Source organism: Perca fluviatilis, chromosome 15 (genome assembly GCF_010015445.1).
Source record: "Perca fluviatilis chromosome 15, GENO_Pfluv_1.0, whole genome shotgun sequence".
NCBI lineage: Eukaryota > Metazoa > Chordata > Actinopteri > Perciformes > Percidae > Perca > Perca fluviatilis.
In genome coordinates, this window is record NC_053126.1 from 10,520,061 (window position 1) to 10,536,777 (window position 16,717).

Here is a 16,717-nt window from a genome sequence, read left to right on the forward strand (position 1 = left end):
TACATTTATTAGTTTTCTGTTTATTAGTACGCTACATCCCTACCAGCTGACACATTAGTGTACAATGTGTTATGATGATTGAAAAATTGACACTTAAATAATAAGAAATGAAGGTAGAGAAGAGGAGGAAGGACAGTTGAAGGAGACAAGAAAATGTATGTCCAAAAGAGAAAAGTTTGCAAGAGCTAGATCAGCTCTTTGCATACAGTACCAGATTGTGGCAAAATTGTTTAATTCTGCATTCGCATGCCATTGGCTGTCTGTGAACCCAGCATTCAGTCACTCTGTGTTGCAGACATGCAATAAAGTTTGTTAGTTTCCCACCAGCAGGTGAACAAAATAAAAAAAAAACATAGATGCATCCTTTTGTAAAGCTTGAAAATGAGATCAAGAAAATACCAGAGGAGAGGAATGGAGGTGAGAGAGGAGAACTGCTAAATGATACTGAAGAAAGAAAAAAGAGAGTAAATTAATGAAACCAATCAGTCACAAGCACACAGTACAATTTCCACAGTACATTCTAATGAAAAGGAACCCAACTTTGAGTGCAAGACCTGCCCTACAAAACACTCTCCTTCTTCCTCACAACATTGGCTTTATTAGGCCAAGAAGATTATTGGCATCGTAACTGCAGCTCTAAATTCCATCTCCTCTTTGGCAGATCTGACCTGAGGTTGTCATTGCCAGTGTAAACACCTTTTGGCAAACAAAGATAGTTGACATGGTGTCACAATATAATCGCTTTTGCCTTGTTTATGCTGCTACATTGATCACAATCCCATGGCCTGTGGAATGTATAGCCCCATACTACAGTTATAGTAATGTCCAGCGCAAGACACAATTGAACTAAACAGCTGAAAACATCTTGATCTAAGTCAAACGTTGTGCTTGCTGCATTTAGACTCTGATAACTGATCAAACAACAGAGCTCAGTGGCTTGCACAGCAGCTAACAACCAGACAAACACACTGCTCCCTTTGTGGTTCATGATTGATTGACACAAATGTGCCACCCCTTTTTGAGCTTCTTTGCAAGGCTCCAGTCTGTCTGGCCCTAAGGGATGCCTTGGAAGTGTTGCTAACACTATAAGAAGTTTTCGGTCAGGCAACTCCACGAGCCCCAAAGGTGTTGTTCACACAGTGAGGGTCACCTTGACTCTCTCATTTTTTTCATTTTTTAGTTATTGTTTCTTTCTGTGTGTGTGTGTGTGTGTGTGTGTGTGTGTGTATGTGTGTGTGTTGTGTTATGAAATTGTAGTACTCTGTGCTTTAAGCTTGTTAGTTGGTCCTGTAATCTCTATCTGCTTGATGCTTGATATAGTGTTAACTGCACAACCTAACTGTCTTTATTGGTGTCACATTGAGGAGTGTGAGTAAAGAGATTAATGTGACTTAGAGCTTAGTGACCAAGAGGGCAATTTATTAGGAAGTTGTTTGTGTGTGTGTGTGTGTGTGTGTGTGTGTGTGTGTGTGTGTGTGTGTGTGTGTGTGTGTGTGTGTGTGTGTGTGTGTGTGTGTGTGTGTGTGTGTGTGTGTGTGTTTCAGGGAAAGAGATAATATGTATACACATAAATGCATGTGACAGTGGCTGTATGGAAGCACATAGAAATATGCAATCAGTTGTAAAGTAAGCCTGCCATCTTAATTTCTGTGAGTGTGTGATCACAAATGCTTTTGTGTGTATGTTTGCATGCATAATGCAGTCATCATCTGAATGCGTGATATTGGACTGCCCTCCCTGATTATGCGCAAAGCTGTCTACTGATCAAAATTACAGAATACACACACACACACACACACACACACACACACAAAAATCACACACACACACACACACACACACACACACACACACACACACACACAGATGCAGGCCTGGAGGGAAATCAAAGCCCCACACACCTGCAGACCTGCTTTGACCCAGAGGACACAGATGGGCATCTCTCCTCCCTCTCTGCTATGTTTCTTCTTTCTGAATATCTCTGGAGTCTCTTCTTTTTTCATTCCTCCCATCTTTTCCAGTATCTCCTTCACCTTGCCCTGCATCTTTGATCACTGTGGATGAAAGTTTATAGGTGGAGGGTCATTAAGTTTGGATTTTTATATATGTGCATGATTTATTGAGTGTTCCTGCTCCAAATGGCCTAGCCTTGTCGGTGAATATGGATGTCTGTCTGTGTGTGTGTGTGTGTGTGTGTGTGTGTGTGTGTGTGTGTGTGTGTGTGTGTGTGTGTGTGTGTGTGTGTGTGTGTGTCTGTGTGTGTGCCAGCAAAAAATGTTCAGATTTGTAATGAACAAATCCGAGGCCCTGCTACAAGCTGCCGTGGCCATCCAGCAGTCTGGTTTTTGAGTTGTTCAGCATTATATTGATATAATCATTGTTCTGTAACCAGCTCAGAGTGGTCCAATAAAAGCCATTTCAGCAGTCCTGTAGTGATTCCCATTACTGCCACTAAAAGGGTCAGCCAACACTTCCCATCCACAATGCACCCCATCTCCTCTCTGCAACTAGCCCTTCAACCCTCACTTTGATTCATGATAAGAAAATGGAAACTCTTTTGTGAAAAAAAGAGAACATTGTTCTGATGGGTAAAGTGATGTTCACGAAAAGGGTTGGGGAGCATGGGCAGGAGAAAAGTAAAGAAATATATTAAGTTGGAGTAGGCGCAGGATGGTAAGTTAAATCAAGTCAGCGAATGAAAGGAAGAGAAAGATAGCCAGACGCTGAACTGTGCTTTGGGCATGTGTTGGCTCTGTCTGTCTGCTTCAATCAGCCTCAGTTTGGTGGGAAGCCAGCCTTTAGAGACCTTTAGCATGTGTGCTTACATTTCTACAGGGGGATTGGCACAGATTATTAGAATCAGCAAGTGTGAGCTTGATGTAAAAACAAGTCTGTATTTACCATTGGAAAATCACAATTCTTTACATATTTCATGTTTCTTAAATGAACAACATCTGCTTTAGCCATAGGCTGATTATTTAAATGAGACACTGCACTGGTTCTTATTGTTTTAGTTAGGGTTGCCTCTCGGTTAAGTGTTAAATCTTGATTTACCCACTCTCCTTCCTACAGAACAATTCATTCTTCGGGCTAGATAGTAGCTCATGTTCCATGCAGCAATTTCCCATTGTTTGCACTCACTTTATCTCACTTCATGTACTGTACATCTTGACTCACCCAAAAAGTTCCACATAAACCTTCTGTTCCTTGTTCCACATCCATCCAGATTGGTTCATTCTTCATGATCAACCTGTGCCTGGTGGTTATTGCCACCCAGTTCTCGGAGACCAAACAGCGGGAACACCAGCTGATGCAGGAGCAAAGGGCGCAGTGCCTGTCCTCCTCCACCCTGGCCAGCATGGCTGAGCCGGGAGATTGCTACGAGGAGATATTCCAGCTGGTTTGCCATGTCCTTCGCAAGGCCAAGAGGAGATCGGCAGCTCTCTACTACACTCTGAGGGGCAAACCCCCACCGCCTGGTGGAGGCAGGGGTTACAGGCGTGGTGGAGGGAATGTGAACGGAGAGCGGCATCATTCCAGGCACCCAAAAAGTGAGTAGGAGGGCCTCAATGACATGTGACTATGTCTTATGTAACATTTGACACTTTCAATTAAGACAACGTGTAATTGTGGAATAGTAAGAGTTGAATATGTTTTAGCTCTCGAATATGTTTGAACTAGAAAAACATAAGGACAACCGTACAGTATACTGTTCTGTTCAAAATGCATTTTTTTTAAAGGGCAGATACTTGCATCCTGTATACTTTGCATTATTAAAGAAGATCTAATACAGGAAATTGAAATGCATCTGTAGGCTCATATTCTTTCTATTCCCATCTCTCTAGCATCTCACTGTCCGCACCAGAGCAAGCAAGACCACAGCTCTCAGCCACTAGCCAACTCCATCAGTCTGCCTGTCCCTCAGAACCCTGAGGACTGCCCTATATGTGCATTATCACTGAAAGAGGGGGCGAGGGCTGTGGGAGACTCCGCCAACAGGGAGGAAGATAATGAGGATGCAGTGAAAGAGACGGGCAAGGAGGAGAACCATCTAGAAGAGAGGGGAGATGGAGAGAGGAAGAGGAAGAGGACATGCTTTGGATATTGTAAAGACATTTGGAATGATATGAGGAGGAAACTTTGGGGCATTGTAGAGAGCAAGTACTTCAGCAGGGGCATTATGATCGCTATTCTCATCAACACCATCAGTATGGGCATCGAGCATCATAACCAGGTAAGATGAAATGGTCGATGCTATCACATAAACATTGTTACTGACACTGCTTATGCAGTGACAATATGCCATTAAAACCAAAATGAAGAGAGACATTTATTTTTGAAAGTTCTATCAGAGAGGGGTCTATTTATGAACTGACTTCAGACAGGGAATGCTTTGGAAACTGGTAAATACAATGGTCCTTGTGGTCATTGTAGGAATATGCATTGCCTTAAATCCTTCAGACTGACATACTACAGTGTCAATCGAGTGTGTTAGCGTAATAATTTCTCACTCCCACAAATCTCCGCAGCCTCAGCAGATAAACCACTATCACTGCTGATGAAGCATTGCTCCTAGAGATATCATAATAGCAGATGACATTCAGATGGATGAGTGTGGGAGGGGAGCATCGCTGGCATGCCATTTCCTTACAGAGGTGTAAACATTTAGCCGAGCGGTAGACAAAACGGAGCTGGCTTTTAACTTTGACCACGCTCAAGCAAGAATGGGAAAGGCCTGCCAAGACGACATATGCACGCGTAACACGCACACACACACACACACACACACACACACACACACACATACACACACACAAACACACACGATTCACATCTATTTGTGTCCAGTGTGTGCATGCACATAAATATCTTTTTATATTGTTGTGCATGGACCGATCAGAAACACATGCAGGTACATAGAAATGCTGTTACATAAACAAGCTTTTTCTTTTCCCTTCATTTCTCTCTCTCTTAACACATGCCATTCTACCCGCTCCATTGCTAATTTTACTCCCACTTCTCTCCCCTTATTTTCTCCATAAATCCCTCTGTGCACCTTTATTTTGCGCATTCCTTCCCCCTCTCGCTCCTTTGTTCCTCGCTGTCTCTCCTTCCTTCCTTCCTTCCTTCCTTCCTTCCTTCCTTCCTTCCTTCCTTCCTTTCTTCCTTTCGTCTGTCCTTCCGACCTTACCCTAAGTGTCTCATCTACTGTCTGACTCTCTTTTACCTCCCTCAGTTTCACCCTCCGTTTCCCCACTTCTCTTTCTCTCTCTCTCATCCGCCCACTCACTCTTTGACAGCGTACAGAGTAGTTGCCTTCTCTAATCTCTAAAGATTCTAACAATAAATGAGGGTCGTGGGGGGTGGGGGGGGGGGTGGAGAGAGGAGGAGACAAGTAAGACTGGAAGAACGAAGTAGACGCTGGTTACACAGCAGTTTTCAGCTCAGTTCCCTGTGTGAGCGAGCGTTTGCGTTTCAAAGTAGGCATCTATGCAGAAACATGCGGACACATTTGCATGCACATACTCAAAGACGCCTGGTCTGTCTGTCTTTTGATTCTTTCTCCCTCCACAATTCCCACAGGCTGACACTGAAGCAGTGATACCGTTGTGTGTTTTTGCTTTGCAGTAGAAAGTCTTACCTCTTGCAATCGTATTCTAAAACAGGAACTCTGAAGCTGATGTACTTTTAGCAGAAAAATGACCAACCACAGGGCTGCCTCACTCGGACCACAACCTGCTTAGGGGAAATGTTCATGTCAAGTGTGTGGTTTCAAGTAAAAAATGTTGTTCTGTATAGGTGCTGTATGTCCTTGCAATTTTCGATTGTGATATTTGACTATCAAAGATGTTTTTTTTTTTCATATTTACGTTGGATTATTACTCACCAAGTTATCAGATGTTGCACATTAGCAAATTTAAAGGCAAGCTGCCTATTTGCATTCACATTATGTGCGTTTGTATCTGGACTCAACAAATTGGCACATTGGAATTCAGACTTGGAAGCTGGAGCTCAATCATTTATATTCAAACAACATGTACATGTTAACTGATGGCACATTTCAAGAGTGAAACAGGGAGAGGACATTTGTATGGGTAGATCAAATATGAAATATTATTCAGGGGATAGAAAATTAGGGTAAAAGGTGGAAATAAACATGAGGAAAAATACAATTGGGGAATTAAGTAAATGGGTCAAGAAAAAGAAAAGCAGAAAGGGGGGGAGAAAGCAAGGACAGGGAGGAATGATGGTATTTTGTCTGATTTAAACTGTGGTGTCAAGGGCTGTGCTGGTTCTGTCAATAGCAATCAATCTCATATCCTCTTTTTGTACTTTCGTCGAGCGAGTGAGTTCTGGACATAGGTCAAGGTTAAAGCTATCTGCTGAGGGATGAAACTCCATTTATTCCTACAATTTCCTATTGTCTGCTCCAACATATCTAGTAGTTTTAGTATCTCTTTTCATATGTGTCTAATGGCATTTGCATTTCTTAGAGATGGTGAGTAATGTGGTCTTCTAAACCACTCTGTAGTCCACAGATTGGTCCAGCATCCAGCTACAGTACTGAGCTCAAATGAGTCTCAGTAGATGTTTTCCAGACTAAAGCATTGTAGCCAAAACTGAGCTTATGGGATTTAGAATGTGTGGGCTTCCATCCCCTTTGTAATTCTTACTGTTTCTCACCTCTAATTGAGTGTTTTCCTCACCTCTCCTCTCTACAATCATGTCATCATCTACTCCAAAAACAATCCCTCTGCTCGCTTCTTGTTTTCTCTCTCCTTCAGCTGGGTTCTTCCTCTGCCGTTCTCCCTCCTCTGATCGACAGGAGGATATTGATTGGGAAGAGATGTGTCTGTCTGATAATGAGACTCAGAAAGAGAAAGAAAAGGGGATGGAGAGAGGGGGATGGAGATAGATTGGGAGAAAAAGCCGATTAGAGGAAGGGGAGGGCTCAGAACTGTGTTTTTCTCTGAAATGGTTTGCTAACTTTGGCAAGGCTAGCTGGCTATTTCTCCGCTGGCTTTGAAACAGAAATTCACAGGGGGTATCAGAGAAAGCATCTGATCCATATCGCGCTTTACACACATACACTCACAGACAAAATATACTTTCATAAAGCAAGTCTGCTTGTGCGCACACACGCACACACACACACACACACACAAATGGAAATAAACCCAGGATTGACTGGAGTGTGTTTGCGGTTCATATATGGGTCGGTTCCTTTGCCAATTCAGATAACATGCTCCGCTATTCAGCCAGTGGTTGACGCCATGTGCTGCACAAACGATACACACTCTCCATACTGTTTCTCCCTTTCCTAACTTTATGTTTCTAATGTGACGTTCCCTGAGTTCTCCTTTACAATTTTACATGAACAGCAGTGCTAAATTTAAGATGAGGTGTACACACGTTAATTTTATTTGCGAGGTAGGAGAGAATTCTCTTTTGAAGTGACTGACAGTTTGAGTGACAGCCATTTCAACACAGGCGGAGAAATGTGATGGGTACACAATTGTTTTCCTAGTGGCTTTTGTTGTGGCAGCGGTGATTGCAAAGCAGTGGTTTAATATCAACTGTGTTTTTATCTCTTTGTCTGTACCTGCCTCTCTGGGGATATCATTGCTGTTTTTAACTTGAAATCCTTGCAACTCAAATCCCTCTTATCTTTTGCCTACCACTCCGCACCGCCCCACCTGCTTCCACATCTTACTTGCTATTTTCATTTAGAATTTTTTCTGTTTCTGTGCTTCCACCCAGCCCGAAGAGCTGACCAATGTCCTGGAGATCTGCAACATTGTCTTCACCAGCATGTTCACCTTGGAGATGGTCCTCAAGCTGACTGCTTTTGGCTTCTTTGAGTACCTGAGGAACCCCTATAACATCTTTGATGGCATTATTGTCATCATCAGGTCTGCAAACTACAAAATGATTAGCTGGTTGTAAAGTTAGGTTGTCACTTAGTCAGCAAGTTGAGTGTGCCACAATGTATTAAATGAGATATAATATTAACTGTATCCCAAAACCAGAGATTCCAGAGAGCTTTTGTACAAACATGTAATGATTGTCCAACTACTGTGCATCTAATTGAGTTTTAAGACATGCTCTCATCCGTAGAAAACAGACAAACTTACTGTTCCAATCAGATTTCCATCTGTTGTGGTGTATTCCTCATGGAGCTTTACATTAAAATACACCACAAATATTTAATTTAGGAACTGTCTAGCAGTGTGGGGATAAAATATGTAAAATGCAGCAGAATTCCTTATCAAACCAGTATGGATTATACATATTTCTGTATCTTGAGAAATGTGCAGTAGTGTGTTTTATTAAGTATAAAGCACTATCTCGTTATCTTCCCTTATCTTGGCTTTCGGATTTCTACCTATTTGTATTTTATTGTTTTATGTAACTCTCCCCACATTCCCCAATTATAACAATACTTGTTTTTTTCTCTACCAATTTTCTTTTTTTTTCTTTTAATTTCTTCACATCTTCACACATCCCACCCAATGCAACACATAACCCAGTGTGTGTGAGATCATCGGCCAGGCAGACGGCGGCCTGTCAGTGCTGAGGACCTTCAGGCTGCTGAGGGTCATTAAGCTGGTGAGGTTCATGCCTGCGCTGAGGCGGCAGCTGGTGGTGCTGATGAAGACTATGGACAACGTGGCCACTTTCTGTATGCTGCTTATGCTCTTCATCTTTATCTTCAGGTAACACAGGGGCACAGGGGCATTCTTGTATGTGGAATGTGGCTAGGAGAAAAGAAATCAGCAGGACACAGAGAGGGCAGGAAAGTGTAAACAAGAATAGTGGAGAACAGAGATTGTGGGGTGTACAGTACATGCCTGATATAGATACTGTATATATATATATATATATGCAGTACTGTTCCTGATAGTTTAACAAGCAGATTGTTTTGTTGCCAAACCAAACTTCTGAATATAAAAAAGTCATAGATTATCAGCATATTAAGACTAAATATATTAGTTGAGTGTGGTGCAGGCAGTCATAGCCAGAGGCCTGAACACGGTTTGTGCAAAATAATAGGATTAGCATCCAGTTATTGGAGTTCCACCTAATTTTTGCCCAAACCGTATCTCAGCTCTGTCAAGGCTTTTCTCTTTGACCTGCGTCCTTCTCCAGGATTACTTCTGGAAGTTATGAGTGCCTAAACTTGTCTGTCTGTCAGCAGTATGTTTGACTACATTAAACTTTTGAATTTCCACTAAATTAGACACTCAGGCCTCGGGCCAAAGAACAATGATAACAGTAAACCGTAAGTATTAAACTGACAGATAGAGACTCTAATTACAATTTAACTTATGTTGTTTGTGTGCTGTGTTTTAAGTATATTATGTTTCCAGAGTGCCAAAGATGAATTTCCAGTGTATGTAAATTCAGTGGACAATTCAGTTTTGATCTATCTATCTATCTATCTATCTATCTATCTATCTATCTATCTATCTATCTATCTATCTATCTATCTATCTATCTATCTATCGATCTACAATGGCATGTTCATATATTTGTTTGATTTAAAATTGACATGAATATCTTTGTAAAAAGTGTTAGTAGAGCACCATCAGCAATGCTTTGTCTTTGCATTAAATCAGTAAAGACATTCCAGTAGGTCAACTGTGAAATCTAAGCCACAGAGGGAGAGTTGTCCTTATATTTGAAGATTAAATGCAAATAAAGACTCTATACAGCATTTCCATAGCCTAAAGTAACTAAATTAATACTGTGATGCAGATGCTAAAAACTGCAATTTACAAAAACATAATCATTCAGCCTAATCTCTTCTCTTGTTAACCTCCCTCAAGCACACACACAAACACACACGCACACACACGCTACTCTGTTTTCCCTCCAATTCCACCTCTGTGGGCGATAACCGAAAATGAAGATCGTATTAACAGAATTATTGTTATTTGAAAAATGCATCATAATTGTTGCAAGTGCACTTATTATTACATGATAGATATGAGTTTCACAGCAGTATAACGCCATTACCGAAATCCTTCTTGTAGGCCTATCTTTATTTTGTGAACCTGTGTGTGTTTGTGACTTTCTATGTGTGTGTATATGCCTACCTGAAAACCAGCCTCCTTACCCCTGCAGCACAGCAGTCAAGCATAAGCATGTGACAAGACAGATGGCATCTGAGCTTTTAGCCCGTAATGCTAGCCTGAGCAAGTGGCATTTGGCCTATACATCTAGCCACCGGAGCTTTTAGTGAGCAGTTAATATAAAGTACCACTCAGCTTAAACTTTTAAAACCTCTCACAAACCCCTAAAGAAAACAGCGATGAATAAGAATATCAACTGCGTTGAGTTGCAGTCTTGTGATTACCGCAAATATAGGATGGGTGCAGGTAGAAGGATAGAGAGCAGGAGAGAGGGAAATAAAGTGAAACCCCCAAAAAATAGAGATTTGAAGGAAACAGATATAGAAGATTTTTAAAGGTTATAAAGTATTTTTATGTACAGTATGTGTGTATCGTCATGTAAATGTGTGTGTCAATGAGAAGACACGTTTGTTTATGAGTGCTCTATTGCTTTTGATCATCTCTTTTATACTAATTTGATACTGTTTCTGTTACTTTATCTATTTTAACTTTGAGTACATGTACCAAACCCTGTTTGGCTGAAGGTATCATAAAGAAACACAATTAAACTACATACATAAAAGACATAATTAAACATGGAGGCATAATACTCTTATCCTACGACAGCATGTGTGGCTGAGAAATCCCTTCTTTTGCTGCAGTATCCTGGGGATGCACATCTTTGGTTGTAAGTTCAGTCTGAAGACAGAGGCTGGAGACACAGTGCCTGACAGGAAGAACTTTGACTCCCTGCTCTGGGCCATTGTCACAGTCTTTCAGGTACGAAGAGTTTTAAAACACACACACACATCCACACACTTTTCAAAACTTTGGTTTCCCAATTTAATTAAGTGTGCTGTTGAACATGTGCTTACTTTTTCTATCTGTATGCATGTGTGTTCTGCTCCTGACTGTGTATGCATATTTTGTGTAGATTCTGACTCAGGAGGACTGGAACATGGTGCTGTACAATGGGATGGCATCCACCTCGCCCTTTGCTGCTCTCTACTTCGTAGCTCTTATGACATTTGGAAACTATGTGCTCTTCAATTTACTGGTGGCCATCTTGGTTGAGGGTTTCCAGGCTGAGGTAAGACATCTTGGTTTAGAATATTGGACAGTATGCACTTACGCAAAATGCAAATTAACAAAACCGAATGTGATATGGTGAAAGCTAGCCAATAATTTGTTTGTTTTGCTACAAGCTGAGAATGTGATACCTAAACATAACGCTCGCAGTTTTAGACGTGGCATTGTGAAACGGTCTGAGTTTTGTTAGGTTTAGGCAACAAAACTCCTTGGTTAGGTTTAGGCAAAGTTTCAGTTAAGTAACGTGAGTACATGATACGTATGTAAGTATATTCCGTCACCTGACTTCCTCCTTTGCTCCCGTTATAATAACTAGGCCACTCAAGGTCATCACCACTATAAATGTAATTATGGATCGTAATAAACTGCTTGTACAAACTACCTATGGAGCATTTTTGGGGTGAGGACGGTCTCCTTTGTCCGTATTAAGGAGAAAAAAATGTATCTTTGGTGTCAAACACTGGCTGTATAAACAGTATGTATAAGAATTTGTTCAACAACAGCATTAAATGAGGAATAAGATTGCCTCTTGCCCCTTAGCTAGTTGGGCAATAAGGAGAGGAAAAATGATTGGGGGTTTCTATTTATTAGCTTGTGATTGATCACTTTTTTCTACACTTTCTCCCACTGTGCTTCTTACTCTCCTTTTCTCATGTCTATTTAATTTCTCATTTCTCTTACTTGCTGTGCCCCCTCCCCCCTCATCCTTGTGTTTCTCTTTTTTTCCTCACCCATTCATTTTCTCTCCTTTTCCCTGATACAGGGTGATGCAAACCGCTCTTACTCGGACGATGACAGGTCTTCCTGTAATTTTGAGGAGAATGATAAGCAGAAAGACTCTCTGCATCTCTCAGGTATTAAATGCCGCTAGGAGCTTTAGGAGATTTATTGTTTAATAAAGATTGATTTTCTTCTCACCTCTGAAATTGTATGACCTCTTGCAATAAATTACAATGTTCCCATCTCAAACTAAAATGTCAACTTTAAACTAACCGCACCTCTGTAAAATGATGTTATCAGAGATCATTTGACATTAAATAAAATGTCACTTCACTTCTTTTATTATTTCCAAACATTCTGGCTTTTTTGTCTGAATTATAACAGAATTGCAAATATGAAAAACGGTTTCAAGAATTATTATCTCACACCATTGCCTACTTCAGTCTGACCGGTAAAAGGGGTACCATCAAATACGTGTACTAAGGTCGTAGTGTACCAATCATCTAGTCATTCATTACATTACATGTCATGTCATTTAGGTGATGCTTTTATCCAAAGTGACTTACAATTGCTATATGTCTCAGAGGTCACACGCTTCAGGGGCAACTAGGGGTTAAGTGTCTTGCTCAGGGACACATTGGCAGTGGGAATTGAACCCAGATCTCCCACACCACAGGCATGTGTCATATCCACTGCAGCATCACCACCGTTCAGCACGCCAGAAAGCTACCAGCTGTTTCATCATGCCCTGGGCATTAAAACTGTTGCCTGTCTTCAGATTTCCACAACAAACTTTGCTTACCATGTTTTTCCTGTCTTAGATTTAAGCTGCACAAACTTTTAATAATGCATGCCTGATGCCATGTCTCCATCCACTCCTCTCCCCTCTTCTCCCTGTAGGCATAACAAAAGTAAACTCACCAAGAATCATGCAGTATAGAGTAACATTTAGCAGCACATTAGGGAGGCCGCTGATGATGTCTGATCACAGTTCTTCTCACTCAAATGTGCCTTTTTAAATATCAGCTTAGCTAAAAAAATAAATAAATAAAAACAGTTGGAATGGTAATAGTTCCTGGAGAAATATTCCACCAAATGATATGTTTGGGAACGGACAAGCCACTGGCAGATATTCCTCTCTTTCATCATTACGAGCTCCTCTCTGGCTCCTCTAAGGTGATTAAGTGTAAATTAAACCTTCCTCTGCCTCTCTGAGCTGGCCATAACATCGTTTTAGGACATTTATGTTGTAAAGTGATGGAGATTGCAAAGTTCTGTTTGCACGGCAGGAACAGAGAAGATGCGACGGAAGGGCTTGTAAAATGCTGTCTTTCTTTCTTTTCTCTGCTCTTTCATCTCATCTCTGTTCCTCCCTCCGTTTATCACCACTTGTTTCTATTCTCTATCAATTTCTCTCCACTCCCTCTTTCCTACAGACCCAAAGATCTGTACATTAACCCCTAATGGGCACCTGGACTTGTCCCCACTGGCCCATGGACTGTTTCCAGGAGAAAGGTTGACCTTTGCTCTTGGTTCCAGGAGGAACAGTGTTATTTCTCTGGGCAGGGCCAACTTGGAGCAGAGGGCTATGGTAAGTGGAAAGGACTGCATAGAGCGACTTTCCGTAGTTCTTTTAACAGTTACAATGTGATTTCTTTTAACTCTTGCCTATTTCATTAGCTGAATAATGCTATAGCACTTAGTTGACTAAAGGTTAAAGTATAGACTGCTCTCACCAACGCATTCTCACAGAGGTATTTCCAAGTTTCATGTAATGAGTACCGTAAATTCTCCTTTATTCTGTTTTTATGTGATGTGTCTGGTCATTGGATCGGTTCTGTTTCCAGATCCAATCGAGACAGAGTGTGGCTTAGAATTACAGGACATGGAAGAAACCTCTCACTCTTTTTCTTAGTATCCAGGTCGAAGTTACCACAACTGGGGCCGCCCTCTGCCTACCCAGCCTCAGGCCTTGTGGGCCCGTCGTTCCAGCTGGAACAGCCTGGGGGGATGCCGCCCCTGCTCCTCCTCTTCTCCCTCCGCTAGTCCAGCCTTCACCCCCACCTCTGCAAGGCCCTTCTATGGCTATGGCCTGGGGGGTCTTGGTGGAGTAGTCGGAGGAAGCCTTCGTATCCGGGGTCCCCGTGCCTCTTCATCCCCGCACCGCCACCTCCATCATGTCCACCCGGATGAGGAGGAGTCTCTCCTCTCTCCTCCCGCTGTTGCTCCACGCTCTCTTCACCTTCCCCACCCTATGCTCCCGGGCCACTTTGTACCCAGGAGGGACCGCAGAGCTCTATCGCTCGAGCTGCCCCACCTACTGCAGGTCCCAGGACCCCCGCACCCTCCACTGCCACCACACCACCCGCTGCCCTCTATTAAGCTCCATGCTCATCACAGGAAGAAGAGCTTCTCTGGGGGGATGGTAATCAGTGGAGGCGGTGGTGGCAGTGGGCTAGACGGTCTGGGTGGCTTAGGAGGGGTACACCAAGACTGTAATGGGAAAACTCCTCAGCATCTCCAGCCCCCTCCTAGACACTCTGGAGGGGCGAACCCCCAAAGCCAACTGATGGCCGACGTCTTCCCCCAGGTTAACACACGCAGCAAGGACCGGGAGGACCTAGACGATGACATTGAATATGTAAGATTCCGTTAAGTTTGTATGGGGGGGGGGGGTTAAACGGTAATAGTATTAAGTAAAGCCTGGTGAGTAAGTGAAGTTAGCTTATACAAGCATATGACTTTCCTGTAATACACCAATTCCACAAATGCATATAAGCGCTCGTAAGACGGTATGTACTGTAACAGCTTCGAAAAAGAGCCAAGAACCACAATCTAGACTTGTGATTCTCAATAACCGAACCATTAGCTTTTGTGTTTGCACAAGATTTTACACATACGGTACAATAATCTCCCGCTCTCTTGTGTAGGATTTTCAAGTACTTTGTATAAAGCCTGCTTTCCCTATCACCTGGGCCTTGGGGGTGTCCCATTGTTTTCATTGTAAACAAGTCTGTCTATGAGAGAAACAAGGTTAATTGGAAAGGACTATTTAGACAGCAGGGGAGAGAGCTGTACAGATGGTAATCTTGGAAGATGCTCCGAGCTGTTGCTATAGAAGTGTTTCACTTCCGTAAATAATTTAAATAGGGATTCTAAAAAAAGTGGTTTCTCTTTGCAATTGTGTGTCTTTTTGTGTTTACTGCCCGACTGTGTGTGTGCCTGCCATGAAGTGTGTTGATATGTGTGTTGCAGAGCTTGTGCTTCCGCATCCAGAAGATGTTAGAAGCGTACAAACCAGACTGGTGTGAGAGCAGAGAAGACTGGTCCGTATTCCTATTCTCCCCACGGAACAAGTGAGTCAGAGAAATTGGTTGTATACGGTGCATTTAGTGATTGCATTAAAAATGTGTTGACTCAAAATGCGGGCTGGTTTTAACAGTCTCTCATACAAACATTATTGGCTGGCCAGAGGGCGCGTCTCATCAATACAATATCAAGGATGGGTGGGCAGACTCCGTTCCCAACCTCATCAATAGGAAGGACAGGTTGCCAAGCTTCCACAGAGAAGGACTACACTAAAGTATTGATCGCCACCTTGGAAATTACAAAGGGATATTTTCTACTATCCTGTTAGTGAGCAAGAAGCACGCCTTAGGGGGTCAATTTAATACCAGAGGCAATATATTAAATTCTGCAATAACTTGTAGTGTTATTGTGTTAGAATATGCAGTTTGTAAAGAACCAGAGTTTTAATGAAAGGCATTTTAAATGTCTCCATGTTTGTTCCAAAATACAATCCCTCTCCTATTCAATTCATTCTGTTTCTTTTCATCCATTTCAATAACCACTGCAGCAAAGACATTTAATTACTTTTTGGCAGTACACTGTGTCGCATGCTAAGGTTTGAAATGCATATTCAGTGTTTATACAGTATGTCCCATCTCTTTCTATCTTTCTCGCTCTTTCTGTCTGTTTCTCTCTATTCTGTTTTCCCAGCGGAGCACTGTACTCAGGGGTCTAGTGCTTCTGAGAGTGTTGTTAATGTAATTTGTTTTGAATTAGAAGCGATGTAAACAGGGGTTGAATGAGGCTATTTACTCACCAAGATGTAAGGGAGCTCCCATGCGCTCTCAGTGGACTTGGCTCCCATTCTGATTGGTTGGAAGAGGTTTATTAATTCTGTTTGGGCAGAGTGTTGCCTGACCTCTATGTATTGCCCCCCCCCATTCTGTCAGCCTTTTTTTAATAGCAATTGCAATGCCTATTTAAACCTTTCTCCTCTCCTCTCCTGCTATTCCAGGTTCAGACAGATATGCCAGTCCATCATAGCCCATAAGCTGTTTGACTATGTGGTGTTGGCCTTCATCTTCTCCAACTGCATTACAGTAGCTCTGGAGAGGCCCAAGATACTACAGGGCAGCTTGGTAAATCCATCTGAAATGTGTGTCTGTGCATGTGTGCCTAGAAGCTACTGCTTCACAAGAATCTCTTGTCTGCAGCCTTTTTGTAGTAGCTTTCGGTTTTCTCTGAAGATTAGTTGAGTTTTATTTTCTAAAAGAGTGCAGTAAATAAAATGTTACTACCCCTAATTGCCCCATCTGTTCATTCTGACTGTCAACTTTTCTCTCCCTCCTCACGTTTGTCTATCCAGGAAAGAGTATTTCTCACCATCTCCAACTACATCTTTACTGCCATCTTTGTGAGCGAGATGACACTCAAGGTAACATTTTACAACCCGTCTCTCTATTACTACCAATGATTCCTCATGTATTGTGTATTGTGTTTGCAGG

The 16,717-nt window shown here is 42.1% G+C and overlaps 1 protein-coding gene across 7 annotated transcripts in view; it reads left to right on the forward strand.

Annotated features, from left to right (window-relative positions):
- The window catches only part of cacna1ia (calcium voltage-gated channel subunit alpha1 Ia), a 157,160-nt gene that overhangs the window by 102,043 nt on the left and 38,400 nt on the right, over positions 1 to 16,717 (forward strand). For all 7 annotated transcript variants that reach the window (XM_039824439.1, XM_039824434.1, XM_039824436.1 and 4 more), the window contains exons 9-20: positions 3,227 to 3,551; positions 3,846 to 4,234; positions 7,762 to 7,913; positions 8,532 to 8,717; positions 10,778 to 10,895; positions 11,050 to 11,205; positions 11,968 to 12,058; positions 13,361 to 13,515; positions 13,840 to 14,565; positions 15,180 to 15,280; positions 16,228 to 16,351; positions 16,579 to 16,647. In XM_039824439.1, coding sequence (XP_039680373.1) covers positions 3,227 to 3,551; positions 3,846 to 4,234; positions 7,762 to 7,913; positions 8,532 to 8,717; positions 10,778 to 10,895; positions 11,050 to 11,205; positions 11,968 to 12,058; positions 13,361 to 13,515; positions 13,840 to 14,565; positions 15,180 to 15,280; positions 16,228 to 16,351; positions 16,579 to 16,647 — 2,592 coding nt within the window. The remainder of the gene's footprint in view (positions 1 to 3,226; positions 3,552 to 3,845; positions 4,235 to 7,761; positions 7,914 to 8,531; positions 8,718 to 10,777; positions 10,896 to 11,049; positions 11,206 to 11,967; positions 12,059 to 13,360; positions 13,516 to 13,839; positions 14,566 to 15,179; positions 15,281 to 16,227; positions 16,352 to 16,578; positions 16,648 to 16,717) is intronic.